General features: G+C 38.8%; 2 protein-coding genes across 5 annotated transcripts; one reads left to right on the top strand and one right to left on the bottom strand.

Annotated features, from left to right (window-relative positions):
- The first annotated feature begins 93 nt into the window (after positions 1-93).
- On the top strand, positions 94-14,522 carry CENPU (centromere protein U). Of its 2 annotated transcripts, none has more exons than XM_019287041.2 (12): positions 94-351; positions 445-588; positions 2,012-2,129; positions 3,530-3,635; positions 3,925-4,015; positions 5,099-5,171; positions 6,193-6,310; positions 6,692-6,770; positions 7,821-7,868; positions 9,153-9,214; positions 10,469-10,625; positions 11,953-14,522. In XM_019287041.2, exons 2-12 carry the CDS (start codon positions 538-540, stop codon positions 11,956-11,958), a joined length of 909 nt encoding a protein of 302 aa, XP_019142586.1. In that variant the 5' UTR covers positions 94-351; positions 445-537; the 3' UTR covers positions 11,959-14,522. The 2 variants fall into 2 exon arrangements, with proteins under 2 accessions (XP_019142586.1, XP_010399822.1); XM_010401520.3 differs by lacking the exon at positions 11,953-14,522 and adding an exon at positions 11,291-11,598 and having other exon boundaries at positions 95-351.
- Positions 11,673-27,900, bottom strand: PRIMPOL (primase and DNA directed polymerase). Of its 3 annotated transcripts, none has more exons than XM_039550800.1 (13): positions 27,812-27,900; positions 23,911-24,095; positions 22,810-22,901; positions 21,657-21,798; positions 20,053-20,200; positions 18,439-18,723; positions 16,713-16,875; positions 15,417-15,514; positions 14,918-15,004; positions 14,722-14,830; positions 13,483-13,565; positions 13,358-13,404; positions 11,673-12,348 (listed from the first exon to the last, which is right to left on the bottom strand). In XM_039550800.1, the coding sequence occupies exons 2-13, from the start codon at positions 24,088-24,090 to the stop codon at positions 12,043-12,045; spliced, it is 1,740 nt and encodes a 579-aa protein (XP_039406734.1). In that variant the 5' UTR covers positions 24,091-24,095; positions 27,812-27,900; the 3' UTR covers positions 11,673-12,042. The 3 variants fall into 3 exon arrangements, with proteins under 3 accessions (XP_039406734.1, XP_010399824.2, XP_010399825.2); XM_010401522.4 differs by lacking the exon at positions 27,812-27,900 and adding an exon at positions 27,610-27,777; XM_010401523.2 differs by lacking the exons at positions 23,911-24,095; positions 27,812-27,900 and having other exon boundaries at positions 21,657-21,793; positions 22,810-22,895.
- Between the last annotated feature and the right edge of the window lie 5 nt (positions 27,901-27,905).

The following is a 27,905-nucleotide window of genomic DNA, read 5'->3' as shown; positions in this document are numbered from 1 at the left end:
ATCAGAGTAATTATAAATTCCTCCGAACACTGCATTGCCTCCGGCCGGGGCGGCGCTCTCCCGGCGCTCTCCCGCTTCCCTTTCCGGCCCGGCGGCTCCGCCCCGCGCCTCCCCTTCCTTCCCGCCGGCGGCGCGCGCGCTTCCAAAGGCGCGGGAGGCTGCCCTGAGGGGCCGGGCGGGCGGCCCGGGGCTCCCGCGGGAGAGGAGCTGCGCCAGCGGAGCGAGGGTGCAGGCGGGAGCTGCAGCGTCGCGCTTTGTCTTTTTCGTGTGCCCGGCTCGCTGATACGTGCTATGTGCAGCCCTCCATCCGTACATAAATATATAACCTCTACATCGGTCTCGGCGAAGGAAGTGAGTTTTACTGCTTTTGAAGTGAGCTGAGCGTAATAGCTTGAAGTAACAAAGAATAGTTTGAAGTAACGAAGATTTCCCGTTCTCTCCCAGGTACACACACAGCAAGCTGATTTTGTATCGGGGACAAATTTTCACTGACTTTATCCTCGGTTTTGTATTCAGCAGCATATAATAAACAGTGAAATGTCCTCAAAGAAGAAAATAAAGAAGAGTCATACCAGCTCTAAGCTAAAGGTAGGTTTTGCTAGGTTGGGCAGCCTTCAAATAGCCAGTGTTTTGTTTTTGTAGAGAGCGTTCAAAGGAGAGCAAGGAAGGCGGTGAAAGGCCTTGAGGGGAAGTCGTGTGAGGAGTGGCTGAGGTCACTTGGTCTGTTCGGCTGGAGACTGAGGGGAGACCTCATCGTGGTCTCAGCTTCCTCACCAGGGGAATTGCAGGTGCAGACACTGATCTCCTCTGTCTGGTGACCAGTGACAGGACCAAAGGAAGCGGCATGAAAGCTGTGCCGGGGAGGTTTAGGTTGGATATTAGAGAACGGCTCTTCACCCAGAGGGTGGCTGGGCACTGGAACAGGCTCCCCAGGGAAGTGGTCACAGCACCAGCCTGACGAAGTTCAAGGATTGTTTGGACAATGCTCTCGGGCACATGGTGTGACTCTTGGGGTGTCCTTTGCAGGGCCTTGATGATCCTTGTGGGTCCCTTCCAGTGCAGGATACTCTGTGACTCCGTGTTGTGCTAGTGTGCAGTCAGGGCATTGTCTCTGGAGGTGGATGCACGGGGCTTAATGCAAGGCTTGCTTTGCACTGGCAACTGCTGTGCAGTCCCTGCTGGGGCCGGCTTGGGGTGCTGGCGTGGGGTTTTCTTTTTTCCATTTAGGAGTGGTACAAAATGGACCATTGACAAAAGTTTAAAAGGCGAAAGTTTAAAAACAGTCTCATAAAAGAAGATTTATAGGGAAAGTAGTTGATGTGTATATTTGGTACCATAACAGAAATGCTGGGGCAATGCTAAGCACTGGTAAAATTTAAAAGCTTCAGAAGTCGGTCTTTTCTGGTTATAATTCACCCTAGAGGTATGCACAGAAATTAGTGAGGAAAGTCACTCACACGTGGTGTGAATGGCACACAACTGTTTTGTAAACTAGTGTCATTCTCACTTACCCTTCTGCTTTACAGAAGTGTCTCTCTAATCCTTGATTTATAAATCCCACTTTTGTATAAGAAGTTACACTATAGCTTTTCAGTTTCTTAAAGTGCAAGTAATTGAATTGGACAAGGATGAAAATTTATGTCATATAGAATGAAAGAAGAAATATTTTCAAGCCTGAAAAGAAAAAGACTACAGATCTTAGAAAGCAAGTATTAGAGTGTTATAAGATTTCTAGGCTTGTACACTTTTATGAAATAAGACAAAGCTTGCAGTAGAATACAATATCAAATAGCAGAATATACATGTTTTATACCATCACTTCTCATAGGGGAAAAAGCCCATAGCCTGAGGAAAAAATGTGCTTCAAATCGTTATGCCATAGCTCAGGAGTCAATATGGTTCTGGTTAAATGTACTTCTAGTCAAATGTTCTTGAAAGTCATTGTCATGTTTAAGCTGTTGTACACTCAGAAAAGCTGGATAAACTGGTTCTTAACTTCATACCCGTCCAGGAGCACAAAGCCAACTCCAGTCTTCGTTGGAAATCGGTTCCTCTTGAGGAACCAGATGTCTCAAGGATATTGAAGGTAGCAGGAACAAATCAACTTGAGGAGCTTGATGATTCCTTTGGTTAGTATTAACTTGAATGTCATTTAAGGTATGCTTTTCACAACCAACCACATGGGCAAAATACTTCAGTGCTTACCTAGGAAAAGGTTTTGGTTCTTTGCAAGAGAAAGTAATGGATAGGAGAGACAGACGGGACTTTGTGTTATTTTCCATAATTTAGGAAGTAACAAGAATAATGCTGTAGTATGTGCAAATAAAAGTTAGTGGAAGAATACTGGCTATTCCACCTTTATAGTCTGAATGGTAGAATTTCACATATTATAATATTGCAGTTGTGTAAGAACTTACCGTTAAAAACCAAAGTTCAATATCTTAACTTATTCTGTATTAAATTACACAAATTATGAAGTGACATTTTTGCCATTGTACGAGTATTCATGGCAGCAAACTTGGACATTCTCAGGGATGTCATCCTGCCATTTTCAATGTTACTTAAAAAAATAACATCAAACTGTACAATTTTTGGTGAAGGATTAAAACCACTTCCATGCTTTGTATTGGACTTGTGTAATGAAGCCTCAATACACAGGAAGAGAATCAATTTAGATGGAGTAGATGCTCCTGTGTGGAGTCCTCTTATATCTATCTGTATATATATGTTTGGGGTTTTTTGAAAACCAGTGTAATTAGAAGCTGTAGAGAAAATGTTAAGAGCTGTTTCTCAACTGTAATAGTTATTACTCTGAGAAAATTGTGGAAATATAAATGTGGCTACTAGGAACAGCATTGAAAATGAGTTATAAAAAACAATTAAGCAAAAGGGTTGTTTATAAGGCAAGGCTGCAAAATGAAAAACACTTTTCCTTATTTCTGTGTTATGTATGTAGACTATAAAAAGAGTTCCCTCTGACAGTAATGTAAACTAACACAAAAGTGTTTTGGCTTGAAAAGAGAAATTTGTACTATGGAAGACATGCTAAAACCTTGAATTTCTGAGGGTTCTAATCTATTTTGGTAGCTACCTTCAAGAATTCTACACTTAGAAATATTCTTTAGCAGCAATAATTGCCTTCTTATAGCATCCACTAAAGCAGCTTAAAATTTATATTAAAAAAAAAAGAAAGTAGTTATTTAAATGTGTAGAAGTTTTACATCTGCCATAGCAAAGAGAGACTTGAAACAAACTGTACCAAGCATTTTGCTTGCTCTATGCCATGAATACATGCTGAGCTACCTTTGGTTTGGGTTTGTAAAGAAATAGCAGGTGAATGGGTACAGAAACTATGAAACTTTTCACTGTATATTTTTTCATAATCCTCAAATAATACTTGTAACGAGAACTTCCTTTTTGTTAGTTAGCAAACCACAAATATTCTAACTAAATTCTTAATGGCAGGCAGTGCTCTTTTCCTTAACAGATGGGAGAGGTGTTCATGTGGTTTATTTTCTGTTCTTTATAGATCACCCTTTGCACAGTACTGCTGTGGATGCTTATGGAGAGGAACAGTCACAAAACGCATCACTCAGTTGTGTTTCGGCACCACAAAGGCAAAATGCAGACAGAAGGTCTGGTGGAAAAAAAATAAAATTGTCAGCATTTAATTTAATCTCTAGATTTTTAGTTTAAAAGGGAAAAACGTTCTAGTTAAATTATATGGAACAAAGAAAATTATTTAAAAAATATTTTAATTCAAATTTTAGTATATTTCTCATCTGTTAAATCAAATTTACTTTAATAGAACTCGTATGAGACATAGCTGTACAGAATGCTCCCCAAAACACAAGGTTTTGGTGTGCATATGGTTGAAGATCATTCTTTCTCAGAGGGTAGTAGTGTGTGTTTTTCTTCTCCCAGTAAAAAACGGCGTCACTCAAAGCCTTCCAGTGGTGATGTTCGGAAATTCAACACGGCTGATGCTGGAGTGGAACCCCTTAAGGAGGCTATGGTACAGAAAAAGTTGCATGAGTATTATCAGTCAATTTAATTTTAGTTCACTTCATTCCATGCCTGGGTTAAGGGGGGGGGGGGAGAGGAGGACCTTCCGTTTGTTTCTTAGTACTGCCTTAGTACTGAATTGTATCCAAAATAATCAATCCTCAGAGTGTTCCTGTGGGATGGCCAAGTGAAATGCTTAAAGCTACAAGTCGTCCTATCAACAAGGAATATAATAGCCAGGTGCTCCTGGGTCCTGTAGCCTATTGTCTTGCTCATTTGGGACTATGTTCTTTCCTTTTTTCAAATATATTCTTCGTACCTAAAATATATGTTCTCAAGGAATGGCAGACTAGATGCAATAGGAATCCTTTGTACTTGTTTGGTATTGAAGCAAAACAGACTTATGGGAAAAATAATATTGATAAAATTAATTTTGAATATGTGTTAGAATGAAAAGCCATTCAGTTTTGAATGAGTGTTTCGCCACACTTACTCCACAATTAGTGTAAAATGCTTTTGGCCCACTTAGGTGCCAGACATACAGGGGAGACAACTGTCTGCAGGCTCAAGAAAGTAACCTATGATAAAAGCAGATGTGCAGCAGTTGGAACAAGAGTTTTTTATGTATTGACATTTATTGGGATTGTACACTCAGTACAGAGTCTTTCATCAGTAGGCTGGATGCCTGCAGCACTCTTGCAGAAGTGCTGTTGGTGTCACAAAGCAGTCAAAGTAGAGAAAGGGTTGGGACAGAACGCAGGTGAGAAGGAAGGTGAGCAAGCACTGGTGATCAGAGAAATGTTAATCCTGGGCAATGACTGTGTGGAACTGAGGGTCCTTCAGCTCCTTAGGATGTCTCCAGCCCTGCTGCAGGGCCAGTGGCTGACAGGTCGGTGGCCAGTGCAGTGAGGCAGCTGCTGTCCCGCAGCAGGGTGACCACTGGGCTGGGACTGGTGAAGCAGGCTGAAGGATAGGTTACTGATGCTTCAGTCAGGAAATGCCTTCTGTATTCTGCCTAATTGCCATCTCTCAGGTGTTTAGATGAGTAAACCTAGGGTTTATTCTGGAAGTTAATCTGCTTTTCATACTGCAGAAGACTCTGAATACTACTCAATTCCAGACAAAAAAGAAGCAGCCTTCAGAGGAGAACACATCAGATCCTTCTGGTAAAGTAGACTTTTCAGAACTTCCATATAGCTTTTCTTCATTCAAGATCAAAGTTTTTTGACAGTGTTCATTTCTGGAATGTAGCAACATAGTTAGTGCTTCTAGAAATGGGAAGTTTTAGTTTCAGTGTTGGTATGGACCCCCATTTGGTCCCCATGGTTTGCATCCCTGGATTTGCCTATTCCTTCCCTGGAGGGGTAAAGTATAGGTGTGCGTTATACCTGTAAGGCAGCCTGGTTCCCTTTGGAGGGAAGCCTGGAAACCACAGCTGTGAAGCTGTAGGAGGTGTCAGTACATTCCTTGGTGCGGAAGCCTGGAGCAGCAGCTGTGGGGTAGAACTTGGAGTGTCCCTGCCTGCACTGCAGGTGCAGCTGTCACTGTAAAGACCTTTGAGACAGGGAGCTTCACGACAGTAGCATTTTTTAATAGGGAAAAACTCTCTTGTGCCATCTTGCTTCCTTTGAACAGAACCTGATCATGTTTTAGTACTAGATTTACATTGGGGAGTGTGTGAAGAAACATGGTTTAACTTCTAGTGGAATTGGTTAATAATACTATTGCAAAGTTTAAAGAAATGTATTTGTGTAGAGTGGGTTTTTGAAGCATACATGGTGTTAATAGAAGAATGTATACAAATATAAAAGCTCATGAGTCTTTGAGTAATGCAAGTTGCAAATTCAGGCTAATAGTTTTTTAACACAAAAAATCATGTTTATGGTGCACTGTGTAGTGTATTACTTAGTTTACTGATGTGTTCCTGGGCTTGCTTGAATCAATAAAGAATAAGAATTAAGTTACATATCATTGATCATCCCAGTTCTAAGGTGTTCCCAGATAAATCTATCATAGTTGCTCAGCCAAAGACAGATGAAATAATTTACATATCCCTCTTCCCAAATTTCATGTTAAAATATTTATAACTTTTAGATGGTTATTTTGATGGTGGGCACAAGAGTTCTTCTCTTGTTTTACAGTGTGTACCTGAATTGTGCAATGCTTATGTTTATTCTGCTGTTCCAGTGGATAGCCCACATTCTCTACAGGTTTGGTGTCCCAAAGACCTGAAGAGATCTGCTGGAGATATTACAGAACTGGATGTTGTTCTGGCCAAAGTTGAGAAGATAGCAGCAAATTACAGGTAAATATTCTGCTTTCCCATGACTGGATATTCAAAGTTTTAAAAAGAAATCCCTGTGTTTTTGCTAATGGGCTGTCCTTCAGGGAATCAGTATTGCATGGTTACGTTCTGATGGTAATGATTATTAAGTTTCTATGATAAAAATGTTTTATCACATGTGATCTTGACATGGTCTCCAGGATTTGATATTTTTCCAAACATGAACAGCATATCTCAGGTGATACTTTTCAAGGTAGAAATGAAGCTATTGCTAGTATATGAAAGATCTGCAGTTGTCTAGCTGCTTACCTTTGGGGTTTGTTACTCAAAGGAAGGATTTTGGATGAGATTTCCCCTTTACTAAACCAAATGGGTTGTGTTTTGTCCCTCTGACTTCTCCAGACAAAGCATTGAATCAGACATTTGCAGAAAGGCTATCAGTGACTTCTCTTCTGCTTTCAAGGACCAAATCACTGATCTTGTAAGTACAACAGAAATAAAATCAATTTTGTGGTCAAAGTACCTATGGTTTTATATTGCCCTTTACACATTCATTTTACAAGCTGTAAAAGTTTCCAATCTCTTGTCAGTATAAGTGACATGAAAACACAATTTGTTGTGTGCAGGTTATGATTGGCTGCCTCTGTGCAGGCCTTCACAAGAATTGCCTCTAGACACAACACTGCTGTCATGCAAGTACTTTGCAAAATTGTCACCTTCTGAGAATAGGGAAGCATCCACTAATCCTGAAGTGTTTGTCATATCTAAATCATTATGTAGTAAAACAGGTGAACTGCGTAATTTAAATGAGCATACAGCTATGTCAGACACTGTTTAAAAGCTCATGGACGACTAGGGTTTTAAAAGGTTGATGATTTCATTTTTGTGCTGTCTCAGTGAATTCTGAGTAAGGCCTCTAACATAGTCCAGGGAAAATCATGCTTTTTTAAATTAACATTTTGAACATAACTAAGATATTCCAGAACCATCTGGACACAATCCTGTGCCATGTGCTCTAGGATGACCCTGCTCCAGCAGGGAGGTTGGACCAGAAGACCCATTGTGGTCCCTTACAACCTGAGCCATCCTGTGATGCTGTGATAAGCTTATGGGCTGCAAAGGTTAAGATGATTATGATGAGTAAAATGAACTCAGAACTTTGCAGGAGTTGTGCCAAGTACAATGGGCAAGTATTAAAGCTATAGTTCTGAGTGGTTCATTAGAAGTAACAAGTGTTAGAATTACCAGATTTATACATCCATATAAAGATACAGAAAAATTAAGGTAGGTAGTATTACAGTAATTGGTACAAGGAGTATTACTTGGACTAACTCCTTTTGTGCAACAGTTTTCCTCTGGCATGAGGAGAGAGGAAAGAACCAATACACAACCGGTGATGTCCCTTTGAACCAGGGTTGGCTTTTTAAATAGCTTTTTATGTTATTCCAAAGTAATTCTTGCAGCCATGTTTTTAGGAGGACAGTGATGAACTCAAGATCCATAGTCAATCTGTAATTCTTCTTCTCTGTAGATAGCAGGAGTCCAGGAATTAAAGAACATGAAGAAAAAGAATGCTAAGGTAAATACATACATATCACTATATTGTACGGCATACCGTTGTGGGCATTGGAATGTCAAGAACTTGACTGGAAGAAATAAAATAATTGGCAAAAAAGGTGTGCTGTACTCAGAATCAACTGCACAAATAGAGGTTAGGGAACCACCAGAGGTTTTTTGGAAAAGCTCTGAGTAAATGTGGTGGATTGCAAACTCCATATGTATTCTGCTGTACGGTGTAAAAAGAAGGAATGCACATTGGGATGGGTAAGACCTACCCATGTCAATTACTCTTTTGGCTTTTTGGTTTGGGTTTTTTTAATGAATAATGGTGAGGCCTCTGGAGAGCCAGTTAAATCATGGGAGCTAACCTTAAAGAAACATAAATGAATATAAAATTTAGGAGAGTAGCAAAGATAGCAACCTGTGAGGATAGAATTGGATTGCTTAATTTAAAGAAGGGAAGTCTCAGGCAATTGCATTCCCTAAATAGATGCAGAGTCTTTGTTCAGAGGAAGACAGTTCCTCTCTTCATTCAGAGTAAGCAGTAATTCACTGAAAATGCAGCAGGAATGTTGACAGGAGGAGGCACTAGTGTAAGGGAAGAAAAACACTGCAGTGGTTTCATCAGGGAGAGGTGAATGCCCTACAGAGGAGAGATTTAAGAGCAGCTTAGGCACTGTCTGGATTTTTGCCCAAATTAACATCTTCTGCAAAATTTTCAATGACAAAATAGCTTTAACAAATAAAGTCAACATAAAGCTTATCCTGAGAAGTAGCAGTTAATATGCTAAAGTCTTCTTGACTTGAGGTGATAGGGTAAGCTGCTCTGCATGTAAAATGAAAATCTTAATACACTCCTAGCATTCGATAAAATTTTTGGTTGCTAAATTTAATTTTATGATCAGTTTTGGGTGGTTTTTTTTTTTTAACTGTATGTTTTAGCAAAGAAAGCTTACTTAGTTATGCCAATCATCCTGAACATACATTTGTATTAATTTGCATTTTTAAAACTAAAACCTCCTAGAGTTGATAATATTTGAAATCAAAATGTCACAAACTCCTTTTGTATGGTTGTAAATCCAGTGTTTCTTGAGAGAAATTTTGGATGGAGATTAGAGTTTGACATTTTAAACAGCTTTAAAGTGTTTAAAAATATGGCAGTTTATCAGGTCTGGTATCTTAGAATCTTCCACCATGAGAATCTGTATAAAACCTCAGATAAAAAAAAGGCAATGAAATTTGAGTTGTTTGCCTTTGAAGTTTTAGTAACTGTTTCACAGACTTTGTTCACTGTTTGTTTCAGGCAATAATAAACATCAAAAAGAAAAGCCAGCAACTGGTGCAACTCAGAGAAGAGCTAATTGGGTGTGTTTCTAATGATCAACAATAATAGCCTGAAGAACTTAAGGAGTCTGATATCTTGTAACTCGGAAGGGAAAGTAACTTTTTCTGTTCTTTCCTTTTATTTTGATGAAACTACTGCTGTCTTGCTTTTTGTTTTTATAAAAGCTCATGAGAACCTCTCCTTTACATACTTCAGTTGCCTAGATGGTCATTCTTGCAAGTTCTCTTAGCTAATTAGTTACTGGAGGGTGTTTCATGCCATATGTTCATTGGGAGAACACCAGTGTTATGATTTGAATTGCAAAGGTGCTGGATCATAAATTTACAAAGTTAATTAGAGGACTTTTTTGGTTTTGAGGTGGGAGATTGTATTTCGCCTCTGCAGTTTGGCAGGGGTACATGGTTAGTACATGGTTTGCTTCCTTCTCCTGTGCCCACACAATTCCCCTTCTCTAACTTGGCATTAATCTTAAGTGTCATTTAGATACACACCACAGGAATTATGTTCTTTGGAAGAACCATTAGACTTCCCCAAATCCCTCGGGTTGCTAGTGACAAGCTTTATACTGAAGCTGCATTTAACATACACCCTGTAAGGTAACTCTGTAGGGAACCGTGGACTTGGATCCACAAAAACAGCATAAAAACCTTTTCTCTATAGCCATGAGAGGCATTTTTCTTTGTAGTACTGTTGACAAACTTTGCCCAGAGAACTATTTGAAGTCATCCCTCAAAATGGTTTGAGCCCCCTCACAGACTGAAAGCTGCCTACACTTTTTTAGATGTTGTGTTTTAATCCTTTGATCATGTTAAGAAACCTTTTTTTCTGCAACCCTGTTGGATGAAAATCACTGTTGGTGCTCAGTTTTTGGAGTGCTGCTTCAAAGGATCGAGCACTCCAGCTTATTTAGCAGAGGTGTAGGTAGGTTGTAGATCCTGAATAGGCTTCAGCATAGCTTGAGCAACTGAGCTTGCAGGCAGGGGTGTGCAGAAGCAGAACACCTTGTATTTAAGAAACTACACTAGAAAAACTCACATGCTTAAGAAGGAGTGGCTACACTGTCAGACTCAAAAGAGAGGTTTGGGTCTTTCTGGTGGATTTGGACTCACGCCCCTGTTTAAGTAATATGCTTGTTCTAGTTAAACACTACCCTATAGTACCTGTGTTTTGTATCTCTGACCAACCTTTAAGAACTCCTTCAGAGGAAATAGGGTCATAGTTATTAATGAAATAAATATGCAGATGCAAGCATCAAAGTCTTGATCTTTTTTCAGAGCTGAACCACAACTGACACAACTACAAAGAGAATATGCTGAGGTACAGGAAAGGAAATCTTCCTTGAGGCAAACAATTGAATTAATTACTGATTTAAAGGAGCTACAGCAAGACTGTTTGGATTATAGAGAAGAAAACCCAAAAGCAAAAGTGGTAGTAAGTACATACTCTGCATGTGTTTCAGTTTTATTAGTGTTTTTATTTTAATTTATGAAATGTATTTAACATCTCTTAAGTAGCAATATTTTGTTAATTGTCTTTGTGGAAGCAACTTGAGAATCACTGCTGAACTGTACTGTAGCATCTCACTCGTTTTTTTGGTCTCATGTTAGAAGATGAAGTATTTCAGAGAGGATTCTGCTGCCTTGCTCTCGGGGTCCAGGAATGCAAAGGACATAGAAATGCAACAGTTGTCCTTAGTTGTAACTTTTTTATAGAAGTTGAAGATTAACAGTGAGACAGAAGTAATAAATTTTTTCTGTTGTTATTGTTCAAAAGCAGGGAAAGCTCTGGCACTTCCATGTAAGATATTTAATGCTAAGAACAGTGCTGGATTTTGTGACCAGAGTAACTTCTCATGTAGCCTTAGAACTCATTCCCATTGTACCCAGGACCTGGCATGGTATTTTCTGTGGATAAGGCTTACACACCTGCCACATGTAAGGGATATCCTCAATTTCAGAAGACGCTCTGATTTTGGCTGTTCACTTTTAAAAGTCATGTTGCACCACTTTAGATGGAGGAGGAATAAATACTGATATGTAAGTGATCTTTCCAAGAGTTAAAAACATTGCCTTGCAATTTTATTTCCTTATCAACAGTATGGAACTTCCAGCCTCCCTGCACTTCTGGTGGAGTCTCGGAGAATTCTAGGAGCAGAAAGGCACTTTGAGAATATCAATATGAAACTGGAAGAGGCTCTGGCTGTACAAAAAGAGCAGAGATCAAAGAAAAATTAAGTGTCTTTTTAAGACTTGTTTAATCATTGTTACTCTTATTTTGTTTCAGTCTTTAAAAGAAGTCAATTACTTAAGATTGTATCTTTCTACTGTCATATAGTCTCAGAATATCAATGAAAGGAAATAGCAATCCCAGTACATGTAATAAAACTTTTCTGTACTCTGAACAATGTTGGGTGTTAATCTTGTGCTATTAATCTTGAATATATTCGTAAAGAGAACACAGACTTTAGTTGAACAAAGATAAATAGACAAATCTTTTTATTAAATCTGCATTTGAAATATATTATTTCATCCTGTTTATGGAAATGAAGAAGTCTGTTTTGTTGGCTTCTCAATAAAACTTGGACATACAACTAACAAAACAGAAACTGTACCGCAAAGAGCGTTAAAAGTGCTAAGCTTGGAGCAGCATTCATGACGTTTATTTTCTTAGTCCAATGCTCTTCAGCCCCCATGTAATCTTCCATGATCTCCTCATGCCTATTGAAGTTCACCCAGGCACTCCATTCTTTGTCTTACAGCTCTAGAGTGGTGCTTGTGAACTACCCCCCAGGACCTTTCACATCAGCACATGACACACAAGTGTCATTCATTGCTGGCCAGGCCTGGGCTCAGCTGCCTTCTTTAGTGTAGGTATCTTCTCTCCTTAAAGCTTCCAAAAGAACTTCATCCGAGATTTCTTCCATGGCATAATTCAGACTATCATCTGCAGCTTCAGCTAGTTCCACGTCTTCAGCAGCTTCTAGGAAACAGGCATCATCGCTTGTGTTTTCCCACTCGCTGTCTGACAACAGGAGGTCTTGAGGCCAGCTGTTCTCTGGAGCTACTGAGCTTTTTGACAAGTCTGACGCATTAGAATGTGGATTTACTTTTCCTTCTGTGTGGCCCCTGTCATCCATGCGCGTGGACTCTTCTTCCTTTGAGAAACAAGAACACTACTTACTTCATATGAAAATACTCTTCATACCTTTAACTGCTCTGCAAGTGTGAAGCTTGTGCTGTCACACAGAATGGATACTGCAGAAAGCTGGCCAACAGGACAAGATTTTCCAGCATGTTCATGGATACCCACATTAACCTGTGGAAGCCTATTTTAATAGGAGTAGAACATGCATAACAAAATAAGGATGTTGTTTGTCTAGCACCATACAAGTAGCCTCTTGAATACAGCTTCATAAAATAATACAAGATTAAGACCAACTTCAGTGTCTGTTCAAAAATACTGTCAGGACCTGAAAATAGTTAAATGACACTTTCTATGAAACAACACTAATAGCTATTGATGAGCTGCCTGAGAGAGCTTCACATGCCATTCTGCTGTGTGACATTTAGAGCTGTAAATTTAAATTTAAATGTTGCAAAAATTCCAATTCTTATTGCCTAAGCAGTGCAAAAACTCGTATGTTCAGGGTGTAGAGTCTATGTGCAGCATCAGGTCAGTTGAAATATTCTGTTTGGGGAAATGTGCTGTTTTAATACACTAAAATGGAGATAAATGAATTTCAGAAGTGAGGGTCACTGACTTATATTTGACTCTGGCTGACTCACGTGTTCCAGAACCAGTTCTATTTTACCTTGCCCAGCATGAAGTCAGACATGCACAGCAGAGCTAGACTTGGGCAGTTTGTCTGTTCTGCACCTGGAGCGGCCTTGTGGCTTAGAAGTTGGGAACTGCTGTTCACATCAGAACAGAAGAAAGTCTTTAGTCCCAGGTGAAGTTAGGCAATTCCAGTAACTTAGCACTGCTGGAGAACTTAAAAATGAATATATGGAGCTACTACACCAGCACAGCTGCTCTGGGGACCTCTTCTGTATCACTGTAACAGTGAGTGGAGCTCTCCCAGCAGAGTGGGATGTTAGTGGGAATATCCAAGGACTTCCAGATACTCACAAGAGCTTGAGCATCTCAATAGGACAAAAACGTACCTCTTTGAAAAGAGATGGGAGGCATATCCCAGGCGGTAATGGAAAACCTAAATCAAATAAAAGGCATTAATTAAAGTTAACATTAGAAAAAGTATTAAATATAATTGAGATCACAGGCTACTTACTTTGTGATTTGAAGTTTTGTTCTCTGCAGACAGGATCGTGACACTTTTGATACCAGACTTCATTCTTTAGATCTACCAGAATCCTAAGAATGAAATTATTTAGTTTTTTAGTAACAGTCATAAATGAAGTGAATTCATACAGTAGGAAACTCTAAATGAACAGGTTTTGTTTGTCCTCAGCTATGCACATTGCTTTCATACTCTTGGCAGACTTACTCCACACTTGTTTTGTATGATTTTTAGTAAACTTCAGGTTTCTTAAGTTAAAAGAAATAATTTTTAAGACTAACATCTGAAAGTGAAATTTAGTCAACTTCATTACGTTAAGCTTCATTACATCAAATTAAGATTAGCATATGGGACTTATCTGTAAGATAAGACTTTGTTGCTGCTGCTGTTACAGATGATTGCATTATAAAAGCCAAATAAAATCACTATTTTCTGTCAGCTGATTAGGCCACCCAGCTTTTTCAGCTGTGTTTTAGAAATACCAAACTTCAAGCAACTCACTTGAGAAACAGCAAGTTCATCTAGGTGTGGGGTTTTTTGAATAAAAAACACACAAAAACACATTCCTTATGTTTCAGTGGTTTTAAATCTTACATAAAATTATTTTTAAGTTAAAATACTTATACTAATTGTATACTGTAATTCTAACATAATCTAAAAACCTGACTTTCCATCACTTATTTTGCTAAAACTAGAGGAAATCTGAGGCCTTGTAGAGTCACTAGCAAAACTCATCTTGATTCATGTTACAGGAATTACCATTCTAAAATGGCAGTTCTCGGCTCAAATGAGAGAGTCATTTTAATAACCTAAGAATGTAGTTTCAGATGCACTGTAAATTAATTCAAAAGAGGTCTGCTTGCTTTCTTATTTTTCAGCTTCCTAGCTGGGAAGTATCAAAGCATAGTACTGCTTAATAGCTTTAACATACTCTGAATTTTATGTTAGCATCTTTGGGCCCATATTTTAAATACCATGAATATTATGTCATAGAACTATAAGAAATAAAGGTCCAGTTATCACAAAGTAAACTTGGAGGAGGATAAATCGTTTCTTTGGGTGGGGGGGGGGGGGGTGTAATTGAAACATTGTATCCCCACAGAGCAAGACAGCAGAAATGGTAACAGTTGCTGATTCTATTCATAAGAGTTTTCTCAGCATTTTTTGAGAGTAACAGTTGAACAGGAAAATAAATAAAGCTGTTTTAAACTGAATAGTTAAAGAACATACATTATGTTGTTACTTTTGTGAGCTCTTCCAATATTTTCACACCAACGGTAACCAGAAATATCATAAATAATTAGTTCTTTGAGAGAGAAGTAACTCCACTGTCGTATCCCTGAGGAAAAACAAAATTAATTCTTTAAATTCTTTAGAAACAGTGCTGCAGTAGACTAATTTGTAAATAGTAAGGTGGCCTCTTTACCTCCTTGCAGCCCATCTTTATTAACCAAAGAACGAACAAAATTATCGATTTCTGGATATGGTGAACCCTGGTAACCTTCCATGGGATCTGTTAAACCAAAGGCCACAAACACACACCGTTAGAGGGTTTGCCACTGTGATGCATCATTGTAACACACATTATATAGACCATAGGCATAAAATGTACCTGAATCACATCACACCCTTAAATAAAACCAGGGATAAATTCCTTGTTAGTTTCTTGTAGATCTTTAAAGGGCTACTACCCCCACCCCCAAGGTGCAGAGGGAGCTGAGACAAAGCAAGACAGCAGTGGGTACAGGAGGGGAGGGTCAGTGGCATTCAGGTGCTGCAGAGCATCCTTCAGTGCAGATGTGCTCTGCCTTCTGCAGAAAGGCAGCTTAAGAAGGACCCTCCTAGAAGCTATCAGGTGTACAAGTCACAGAATATCTAAGCTAAGAGTATTTTTTTTTCTATGCAGTAGAAAAGGCTTGAGGTACCTCTGCTTCCTCTGGTAGTTTTACTGTTTAAAAAAGCAGACATTTTTCTCTCCTTCTCCGAAAAGCCAGATGACAGAACTTTTATATCATCACTCGCTCTGAAGAAAGGAGAGAATGCAAAGGAAAATGTATGATTCTTACAGCATAACACAGTACAGCGTAACTCACTGTAACATGCCACAGGATGGCACAACATGACACAGCACTGGGCTCAGGGGTGGGCCAGGAGACCTCCAGAGGTCCCTGCCAATCTTGCTTAGCCCGCGATTTGCTGTGCACCTTTCCCTGTCCCTGGTGCACTTTCCGTCTGGCTTTGGCAGTTTCCCTGACTCCCACCACAGGACGGGGGTTCCTCATCCACAACAGCAACATTTGGTTCCTGGCCAAAGTCCCAGGACCCGGCCATTTAATGACTGCTGGTCCACATTCCCACAGCAGGATGTGCTCTAGATGTAGTATTTATGCAAATACACCCTTTGAAAGGTTTCCATTTTTTTTTTTCTCTACAATGAACTGCTTTTCCTTGCCATATTGCTAACTGGAAGCCAGATGATCACAGAAGCCTAAATTCAAGACGGCAGAATTTCTCATCCATATTTATGGCAGATTCAGCTGATGTCTATGACCTGAATACACTACATGGTTTATTGGCATCAGTTCTGGATAATGAACATTTCAGGATATAAAACCTGAAGTCAGAACAGAGACATGTTTTCAATAAAAATATGATACCATTTTAACCTTCTTTCTGCTACAGCAATAGTTAGGATCTTCTTGAGATAGGGTATGACATATCAGAGGTTTAGATTAGATACAGAAACCTTGATGATTGTCCGTATGAGTACCCAACCTAAGGAGGTGTCTGTACCAAATGGGAAATCCGGTATGCAAGAAAACACGGACAGAAATCCCTTTTATTTCTTATCCTACTTTGAAAAATATTCAGACTTCTCATGTTTAACTGACTAGAAGTCTGTAAGCTTTGCTTCCAGAACAACACAGAAGCTGACCGAACTTAACAATGGTTATGTTTTGGCATTTTGAGTGTGTATAGAGAAATGAGGCGTAATTCAGAAGCCATATCATGTTTGAAGGCAGGTTTAACAGAAGAACAGGACTCCCAAGAAATTTTTCTTCAAAACCAAGAAATTCTACTAGGAACTCCTAAATTACACTGTAACAATGTTAATGGAATAATTGCTCATTCACAATAGTTATCTGTAACTGCTGCAGGAGAATTATCATTAAAATATGTATTTAAAAATATTGTAAATTTGACTAAAATTAAGTAATTACCCAATGTTGCAGATTAAAGAGGAAAGAAAATATGCTTCTTCCAAGGAAACATCCTTTTCACAGTTGGGGATAAAATTATTATCCTCTGCTATCTTCAGAATCACATTTTTTCCTGCTTTTGATGACTTATACATCCGGAAATTTCTGTTCCTTGTATAAACTCCTACAGGAAAACAGATATTTTTTAACATAGTAGTGCTGGCTAGGATTTAAGATATTGAGCACTTGTAAATAAAACAATCTTCCTTAGGCCCAGCTAAGAGTCTAATGAATGGACAGAAACTGTTACTACCTGGCTCACATCCCACAGAAGAAATGCAACAAAACAAGATCACGCACACATTTACACTTTTATGTTACAGAAGAGTTAAGACAAGTGCTCCACATCTCTACACAGGCATTTTAATCATTCTAATTGGTGCTTTCGTAATATCTCCGCAAAATACAACTGAGCCCAAAAAGCTGCACTGTTATTTTAACCAGGAACAACTTAATCAACCTTTCTGTTTTCTGTAGACTGCTTCACAGCTTTTCTGAGGCATATATCCAGTCTCATTTCCAATCTCAAAAACAAACAACTAAAAAATGAACATATATCTTAACATTGAATAATCTATCTAATAATTGATTGAGAAGGTGAGTTTTATTTGCAGGTTGCATTTGATTTTCATGAAGAGAAAAGGACTTACAGAGCCCATACAAGATGAACATCACAAAGCTTTCTGTCACTGCAGCCTCATGATATAATTCAGTATTTCAGCAATTTTAGCTTTAGCTTTCCAATTTTGAGGTAATGCGTATAACATAAATATTGAGGATGGGTAATTTTGGGGAACTAACATCAAATTCTCAAAAGGTGAGACAGGTAACAAACTGTTTTTAATTTCCATTCACAAATATGCTTGAAAGAATTTTGAACATTAAGTGAAAGTAATCTTTCTGACTCAGTAACAGAGAAGCCTACTGTAGCCAAGTTTGGGATTACATTTCAGTAGATCAGACATACTGAAGAGGCCCACAATAAAAGTGATCCTGAATTCCATGAGAAGAATTTGAAGGAATGGGGGTTCTTCAGAAGAGTCTGAGGAAAAAACCCAAGGTAAAGTCCTGTGCAAAAGCGGGCTAAGCTACTTTCATTTCCCTGACACAAGGCAAAAGCAGCAAAAACAGATAGGGAGTTGAAAAAGGCTGGAACTTTCAAACTCTAGTTTGACTACAGGTGTTGTGCTCCTGAGTTTTGTAACACTCTAATACCATGAACAGGCTAAGCCCAGCTGCACCATGAAATACCCAACCCCAAATTTCTATTATTCCATCATAGAAACATAACAACTGCCATTCCAAACAGGAAAAGAAAGCTCAATTCATACATGTAAAATACAGAAAGCCATGCCTCTAAGACTTGTTCTATTATTAAGCAGCTTCTAATTCAACTGAAATAACACAAATGCAATATATGCCATCCTCTTTTAATCCAAATGGGAGCACTAAGCCCTTAAGGGGAAAAACAAAATTAGTATTGTGTGGCAAGAATTACTTTAAACTTCAGAATAAAATAATTAAATGTAGTAATGATCCCAGTTTCAGCATGTATTTGAAGTCTCACCATAGGGACAACGGTAAGAACACCACTGTTCTTACTCTTTGTAATCAAAGATTAAGGAACATCTATCTCATTCTTAACCTTTGTTGCATCCCAGAGAGCTTTAAAAACACTTATATTTACCTAGATCCACAAAAAGTTGGTTGTTGCCTTCTTTATCATTTACTATTAGGAAAGAAAAATCCAAATTTTCTCCCTGGTGTGACATTTCCACATCCTCTGTTTTGTGAGCAATGGCTGGCCAGTCTTTAGAAGCATCTTCAACAGCTGTGAGGTTTGGAAGAGAACCATCTAATCCAACTCCTGCAGAACACTGGAAAACATGCCCTGCTTCTTCTGTTGGAATCACAGCAGCCTTACTCTCCATTAATCTTATGGCAGGCTGCAAAATGGTCCTCACAAAGTTACCTTAAAAACAACCAAAAAAGTCCAAAAGCAAGTAATGTCATCTATGAGTCAAAAAAGAACTGACCGAGTTCCTGTGCAAACATTTTTCAAAACAACCAAGACGGAAGTGGTTGAAGTTCAGGGTCTTTTTAGCCCTTCTGGATTTTTAAAGAGAAATCTTTCAACCTGCCCACTGTATAAAATGGTTCTGGTCAGTAACTGAGAAAACAACACCTCACAAGAAATTGTACTAAACGTCTTAAAAAAAAAAAAACCTAAATATTAACAAGCTCAGATTTAAGATTCTGAAAAGGTTGTGATTGTCCCCCTCACTACTGCTTTCCCTAATTTCACTTTCAGAATGATTGAAGCATTTACTTGCAACTTCATGGTGTATTTACTGATGTAAGAGCTTGACCAAAGCTTACTCCAACAACACATTGCTTTCACTTTCACAAAAGTATTTTATAATGACTTTTCAAACTCCCAGTATTGTAATTCAACTCCCATTGTACCTCCAGGCTCTGCTAGATGGTAACCAAAGACAGACAAATAAAAACCATTCGTTTTAGGCCAAATTAGTTCTAGGGAGAAAACAAGAGAATAGTATAAATACAGATGTGGGAAAAAAAACCTATGAAGTGGAAGGAATATTGGCAAGGATGATTCTGCAGTTGTTGGATGAAGCTTCCCTGGGGAACATCAATGAATATGAAATACTGTTCTTTCCATGCTATATATCAGCAGAATGACTCAGCATATCAAGCATCAAGATCATCATTATCCTCATAATTCATTACAGGATTACTGGAACACACAAATTAGTCAAAACAACCCTAAACTGGCAATTCTCTGTATTGGAGTTGCCATATCCAAGAAATCCCAACTTACATCAACAATTAAAATTGCTTTCAGCTTTCTCCTTATCATGTTTATGCACAGGTGGCTTGAAATCATCTTTGTCCTGCCTTTTTGACCCTGTGCTGAGCAGAAATTAACTGTATTTAGAGCAAATAACAATAGCTTTAATTGTTATGACTGACATTAACCTGAAAATTAAGGCGTCATAGACTTGCCAGTTTCATAGAAATCTGTATTTTTGTAAATAAAACATACAGGCACAAAAAAAGTTACATTTCTGCAAACACACATGCTAATCATAGGAAAAGAAAGTAGAAGATGAGAAAAAACAAGGCTTAATGAAATATACAGTAATTTCTGCTGGGAATACATATTTGTTTCCACATATAATTAATTCCATTAAAATAAACAGTCAAATGTGAGATGGCACTGTACAAAGTCAAAACCTCACCTTTTATTTCTAGGTATAAGAGAAAAGAACACACTTACCAACATGAGTATTATCCTTAAATACAGTGTTTTGGGGTAGAAATATTAAGTGCCGACTAAACTTTTCATCAGTACTGGAATCCAAGTTCAAGACATCTTTTGATGAGCAATTTACATCATAAAGTTCTTTTAATTTTTGGCTGACAAGCTGAAATTATAAACACAAATTATGTTATTCTACTCTAGCATTTTTAGTAGTCGTATCTATAAAACCTAACACAAATTCACATTCTACATATTTTCCAAGGTCTTTTTTGTCCCCTCATTTTGAGCATACAATTAATTTAATTCAAACTAACCCATATCAAATTTTAACCAAGTTTGATGTAGACTGTGTTTCCTTAAATATGCAAGTCACTTAACACTTTAACAGTGATAAGCTAAGGAGACTTTGAGTTTCACAGGTCAAAGTCTAGTTAGGTGGCTTTACCCTGCAGGTTGTTTTCCACCACAAAGCAGTTCACACCCACAGTGACAATGTTGGTAATGCAGGCTCACCAGGAGTGGAAATGGAGGCTGTCATGCTATAAAGGAGTGGTGAGCCAATTCAGAGTTACGGTTTAGCTAATTCATTGGTATGACTCCATGAACAATAACTAAGCAGAAAACTTATTTCACTCTAAATTAGCTCTAAAAAAATCTTCTATATGCTAAGCTAGTGATTACTCATATTTAGGACTGGAACTCAGAACCTAAAGATCTGGAAGCTTTGAGTTTTAGCAGCTCAGATCCCCCATTCAGCAAATCCAAAGTCCTTTTCTTAACCTGAGGAATCACTACATTTCAGATAATAATGGATAAATGCCTTCAGATTCTCTCTGAATTAAGGGCTCTTTATGAAGGAATGACCTCAATAATCTTACTTATGTTCATTTCTAACTAGAGACATGTAGGTGACAGAAGTCTCACAAACAGACATCCACTCATGATGAGATTTTATTAAAACAGAAGATATACTTCTAAAAACATATGAATGCCATATTGCACTTGCAGAGAGCTCATTTTCCAAAAATGTTTGCAATAAAATGGAAACTGCGCTCATTAATACAATTGATAATTAGCAAAGGTATTTAAGTACCAAATTGGTAAATGCAGTCACATGATGCTCTCTACATCATAATTTAACTAAACTACAATGAACTGTCATCTAAAGAAACCTTCAGGAGGGATTCATCTAAGCCTTGACTATGACTATGCCTATGACTGCACCATCAGGCAAAGGGAATGAACTGAGGTATATATGAATGGAACTTTTACTGATGCCACTTTAAAGAGTACCTAAACATTCCTTACAGCTTTGAAGTGGCAGAGCACAAAAAACAATCTTCAAAAGTAAACTTACCATGTCAGTAAACCTACCATGAATAAAAAAGGTCCAACAGCCATCATTCTTTATTTTTGTCTCTCAAATATATTTTTTGTCTCTCACTTTGATTAAACCCTTGCTTTAATTAAAACAGTATTTTTACTTAATTAAAAATACCCACTGGGTCTACAATTCTTTTAATTTTACTATAGCATAATCAAGATAAAGTGGTAAATACTTTGGTTTCATATTAAATTAACAACTAATTCATCTACAACATGACTTTGCTCCAGTTTACCTCAATTAACTTCATGACCATACTCTTGCCATCTGCACCAGGATTCGCTGGTTTGTAAAACTCCAAATCAAAATAAAGTTTGCAAGCATCTTTTTCGGGAATTACTTCATAGCAATGCATAAGACTTGTTTTGTAACCTTTGCTAAGGAAAAAAAAATAATCACAACCTCTCATGATAAACATTATGAGTGTGATAAACATGCTTATCAGTTGCAAACAACGTCCCACATATTTGATTCTGCAATCAACCACCCATATTAAAAAATGTAGTATATATAGTATACTACATATATATAGGCTACTATATATAGTAGCCCTATAATGCTTTGAAAAATGTGTAAGTAACATCAGCATCAAATATCAACAAAGATTATTTGTCTGGCGTAGAATTTAATTTTGTAAAGTATTCTCCTCTCCATACCCCCCACCCTGCCCCAGTCTTACAATACATACAGAAATGTTGTTGAGAATTCAAGGAACTATGAAAACTACAGTAAAGAACTTATCACTCATATATCTTTAGCACAAACAAAGAAACTACATAGAGTTTTTTAAACTAAATTTTAAAATAATCTCATTTTCAATTTGAGAAAAAAATCAGGCTTTTTGTATAAAAATTGACTCCGATTTCTTTTACTTCATAGCCAAATGTTTTATTGTAAAAGAAACAAATGGGGGAAAAAGTTCAGCACATGACCAAATTGTCAATACTTGGAACTACATCATGCAAATGCAAACCCATAAATCAGGTACCAGACATCTGCATTAACGCCCACTGAAACTGCTGTATGACTAGTCAGAGAAGTATGGCTTTGTCACGTGTTGGTACGATCCCCTGAGGAAAGCTGACAGCAAAAGCAAATCTACTGCTAATAAATTTCAGTTCAACAGACAGAGTCCTTAATTCACAGGAAATAGTGGCAACCTGCTACTCAAAAGAAAGTTGAAACCTGCTATAGAATATACTGTTTTGTCCTTATGAAAGCTTTTCCCATTGCCAAGATGAAACCTCAGGCAACCATTACAGCTCTGTGCTACTCAGAGCAGAAGCTGGCTCCTCGGAATACCTATCCAGTGACAGCTCTTACTAGGTAGGATACCCAGTATAGCACTATCTTTTAGTAACATACAGGATACCTTCTCAAATACTCACGTGTAATAAAACCAGAGCTCTTTATACGTTGTCACAAGGTAAAATCTCTGTCCATTCTGTGTGTTCTTTTCCAAAGCAAACACATGAACATCCTTTTTAAATAAAAACATTGAAGTTTTATTCAAAGAACCAGTTTAAATCTTCAGAAGTTCCTACTTGGCATCAACTAAAGGCTAGTAAATACTAGAGAACTATAAGCAGATCTCTTATCCTTTTCCAAGCTCAGTAGCATCTAGTTTTAATTTAGAACATCATTCTGATTTCAGTTACATGGATAAAACTTTGAAGCTTTTCTTTGCTGTGCATTAATGTAAACTGTTTTCTCTGTAAACTCTTGGTTTTTCTGATCAGTGGCAAGTGCATCTGAAGGGAGGAGGAACAATGTCCTGAAAGGAGCAGCCTCATGGACATGAAGGACAGTACAAGCTTCATGGCAAATATTCTTCAGACATTATGTTGTTTAGAACCAAGAATGGAAATTTGAGAAGAAAACAGAAAAAAAACTACTGCCAAGCCAATGAGAACCCATTTTGGAAAACAGGCTGCCAGGATTAAATACCTGAAACAGCGTGGAGAAAAACACAATACTTTATTTAAAAATAGCCATCAATTTGAAAAGTATTAAACTGAAAACAGAGGATACCTTTCACACAATATTTACTTGGCTGATCACTTCTAATCATCTGAACCTGCTGCTCAGATGCCACTGGAGAGTTGTATTGTTTGTATTTAGTCTCTGCCTCTTCTTTATCTTTTTCTTCCTCATTTTTTCCTCCTCTTTCTTCCTACTCAATTCTCACTACCTACACATTCTCCAGCCCACCCTGACAGCTTGTTCATCTTGAGAAGAACAAATTTATCACTACAATGTTACCAAAAAGTACTTCTACTGTTTGAAGTTAACACCACATATGAACTTGTATGTTAGAACAGAACTAGCACTTCTTAAAGATACCACCAGTGCAACATGACCTTGCTGTTTCAGGATTGGGAAGAAAAAGATCTTGCAAACTGATAAAGACTGCCCACAGCAATTTTAAATGGTGTTCAATCTTGAAAGTATATAAAAGAGTAGAGACATTTGCCTAACATATAATATACCTCTTTGCAGGTTTTTACATAATTAAAAGCTTCAGCCTGTCGAGAAAATATTTTCCAAATAGAGGATGGCATAGAGGGTTTGGACAGTCTTGGTCTATAAACCGTAGGAAGAGGGTTTCTTTCATAGTGAGATGCTCGTTCTTCCACTTTCTTCAGTCTTTCTTGCCATTTTCTCTTCATTTCTCCTGAAGCAATTACACATAGTCAAATCAGTATCAATTTCTGTTTGCAAGTCAATTTTAATTTTAATATATCCTGTACTCATCACTGCCTTTGATTCTGGTTTTGTTGCATGTAATTCATTAATTAACTGGGAGTAGTCAATATTCCAAAATCAACACCCAGCCCTGCTATGATGCTTATTTTAATATTAAATATCTCTACACTGTTTTGGAAGTACAAGAGCTTCATATTAATGCTATCAAAGATAAACACAACAGAATGACCACAGTAAGGGAAGGCCTAGAAAGTTTCATTTTTGTCTACAGAATGGTATTACACTCCTCAAAAACTATATGAACTGTTGTCTAGGCACATAACATTAGTAAGGAGTGAATACCGTTATTTTGCTTTATGGTTGGGGAGACAAATGAGATAATTAATTTGTACGGTAGTACAATACTTGAGTTCATAAGAAGAGCTAAGACTTCAGTGACTCTAGCTCTGAGCTCTGTATCTCAAAGCAAAAGAATTGAAATCCAAAATGAGGGCTCCATTCTCCACTGCCAACCTTTGCTATTGATCAGTAATACTTTCATCTGCTTTAAAAGCTCATGTACTTTTCCCAACCTTAAAATAGCAATCTTATCTCTTTTCAAGAAATAGAACCATGCAATAACTCTTGCTATCTTGAAACCTTTAAGCTTCTAGTTCCATAAAGTAATCCAAATGTTGTAGAGTAATGTAGTAAAGCATAAACACACAAGTGGAACACCTGCAAATCAGTAAAAAGCACTGCCAGGAAACTGTGAAACAGAGGAAGAGAAGCAAGAAGTAACAAACATGAAGGGGAATCTTCTTGTTTTGCCCAGCATAACTACTTGGTTCTCCTAACAGCTCCTGGGTTGCGGTGAAAGATAAAAATGAAACTGAGTGTACTGAGAAGTATTCAAACCTTTAACAAGCTGGATCCACAAGGTGAATTTAAGTATTTAAATATTCTTGTGGGGTCCCAAAGCCCAAATTTTAGATTCTCTCATTTCCCCCTCCAAGTTTTCCACAGCAAAAGTTCTTGGACACATACATTTCTGCCCACTGTTCTAAGCCTACCAGTGTCTTGATAGTCAGTGCCTGTGTCAAGTCTAAGTAACAGAATGTTTTTTCTCTAACAGGGGTCAAACATTATCTCTATTGACCTTGTCAATCTTCTGACCTGTGCATTTTCTTCACTCCCTTTTTATGCTCTTAGTTTCTTCTCTGGGTATGAAAAGCTAGATTATAGTAAGCAATCAGCATTTCTCAGAAGTGCTAACAAAACTTTCAGTTTCATTTTCGTGCTGTTGGCTGTAAATTAACTGGGTGCAAAGGACATCCCTACATCAGCACTTTCCCACAAGGTGACCATTAGAAAGGGAAAGCAAAGGAGAAGCCCCATAATTCTCTATTAAACTTTCTAGTTATATCAGGCCGTAGTTTTGCAGAAACACAGCTGGGAGGGTACCTGAACCTGGCAGAAGGTTGATGACCCTTACTTTAAACTGAAACCTATCATGGTTCTTGTAGTCCAAACACTCGGACTCTCAGCAGTCAAACATGTCAAGTCTTTTCAAGGTAACTTCAATTCCTGTGTGAACTATAACACAGCACATCTATTTAGAGCACATAAAATTTACACTCACAGACCAGCCTTCTGAGTTCACTGGGAAATTCCCACTTCATATCCCTCTCTTATGTCCCACCAGAAGTAAGGGCAGTACTTATTTTTTGTTTGACTTGACAGAAAGAAATTTTGTCACCAACATGTTTGGACTTCAGTGTTATTGACTCAGCAGGATGGAGAACCTGGAAAAATGTCTCCTGAGCAATGAGTTAAAGAACTTGCTATTTCATTTTCCCTATTTTATGGAAGACTACTTCTCCATTTACTTCTCATGATAATGACAAAACGTATTATCCACACCTACTGACAACTGAAGCTGAGACATGCAAATCAACTGCTACTCAAAATAACATTACATTTGTTTCCTGACTGGTGTATCATGCAACATAATTCTATAGCAGAATTCATGGTCCTTGACACAAATAAATCCATGAGATTTTCTCCCAGCTACTGATTCAGCCTTAGAAGAACACATTAAATTCCTTAACATTAGTGAAAATTAGCTTAGCTATCCTTACATTGAGCTGACAAGTGGCATACTAACAAACACTACTCATCTTCCCTCAACAACAACACGGAGCAACAGATTTTCATCTTGCCCTCCTAAAAGAGGAAGTGGCCTCTACAATTATAGAATGGGTGAGGTTGTAAGGGACCACAGTGGGTCACCTGGTCCAACCTCCCTGCTCGAGCAGGGCCATCCTAGAGCACATGGCATAGGATTGTGTCCAGTCAGTTCCTGAGTATCTGCAGTGGGGGAGGCTCCACAACCTCTCTGAACAATCTATTCCAGTGTGCAGTCTGTTCCTCAAATTAAGATTGCAAGTGCAAAATTCAGTATATCTGACCTGGTGATAAGACCTCAAAAAGTAGGTTAGTACCTGTTATGAGAAGCTGGAACATATAGTTTTCCAATGTTATCTGACTTCTGCTACTGAAGGTCGATGTACAAATACAAAACCAACTGACCTGAAAGTTGATGAGGAAGCCAAAATTATCCCTCAGCGTCAGAGCACTATTGTGCAAGGCAGGTCTGTGGGCAGCCAGGGACATTCACCATGCAGGTAGGTGAGAACTCTGACGGAAGGGAAGGTCCTGCTGTGGTACAGGCCAGCTCACCCAAGGGGATCTCGCTCACTGAGGTGTGGAGGGGGGCTGCTCATTTAGTAATTGTCCCCACAGATTACTCTAGCTGGCCATTTCCTTTACAAACCACCATTCTGTCAGAATCACAGAATATTCTGAGTTGAAAACATCATCTAATCCAACTCCTGGCCCCGCACATGACCATCTCCAAGAGTCACAACGTGTACCTGAGAACGTTGTCCAAATGCTTCTTGAGCTCTGTCAGGCTTGATGTTACGACCACTTCCCTGGGGAGCCTGTTCCAGTGCCCAACCACCCTCTGGGTGAAGAACCTTTTCCTAATATCCAACCTAAACCTCCCCTGACACAGCTTCAGGCCATTCCCTTGGGTCCTGTCACTGGACACCACAGAGAAGAGATCAGTGCCTGCCCCTCCTCCTCCCCTCATGAGGATGTTGAAGACCTCCTCGTGAAGACAATGAGGTCTCCCCTCAGTCTCCTCTTTTCCAGGCTGAACAGACCAAGTGACCTCAGCTGCTCCATATACAGCTTCCCCTCAAGGTCCTTCACCATCTTCCTTGCCCTCCTTTGGACACTCTAGTAGCTTTATATCCTTCTTACATTGCGGTTCCCAAAACTGGACACAGTATTTAATATGAGGCCACACCAACATAGTATAAACGTACCAGAACAGCACATTTGTTTCAACAGGCACAGGAACTCAAACAACAGAGCAAACCTGACGAGGTTTGGGTTACACCATTCACACCCAAGAGCTACAAGGGCAGCCGTACCTGGCTCAGCCCTCGGAGCCCGCAGGGCGCGGTGGCTCAGTGTCCCCCCGTGGGGCCCGTCCCGGAGAGCCCCGCCGGGAGAGGAGAGCAGAGCAGAGCAGAGAGAGAGCAGAGAGAGAGCAGAGCAGCCACCCCGTGCCTCCTCAGGCTGCCCTCGCACGCCTCCCTCCGCGCCGGGAGCGGCTCGCACGACGGGACCCACCTTCCCCGCGCCGCCGAGGCCGCTCCCGCCGTCCCAAACCCACCGCCAGTGCCCGCTGGCTGCCGCCATTGGAGAGGGGCTGTCCGCCCGGGCT

The sequence above is a fragment of the Corvus cornix genome, chromosome 4 (assembly GCF_000738735.6).
Source record: "Corvus cornix cornix isolate S_Up_H32 chromosome 4, ASM73873v5, whole genome shotgun sequence".
Taxonomy (NCBI): Eukaryota; Metazoa; Chordata; class Aves; order Passeriformes; family Corvidae; genus Corvus; species Corvus cornix.
This window is presented reverse-complemented; position numbering and strand designations above follow the sequence as displayed.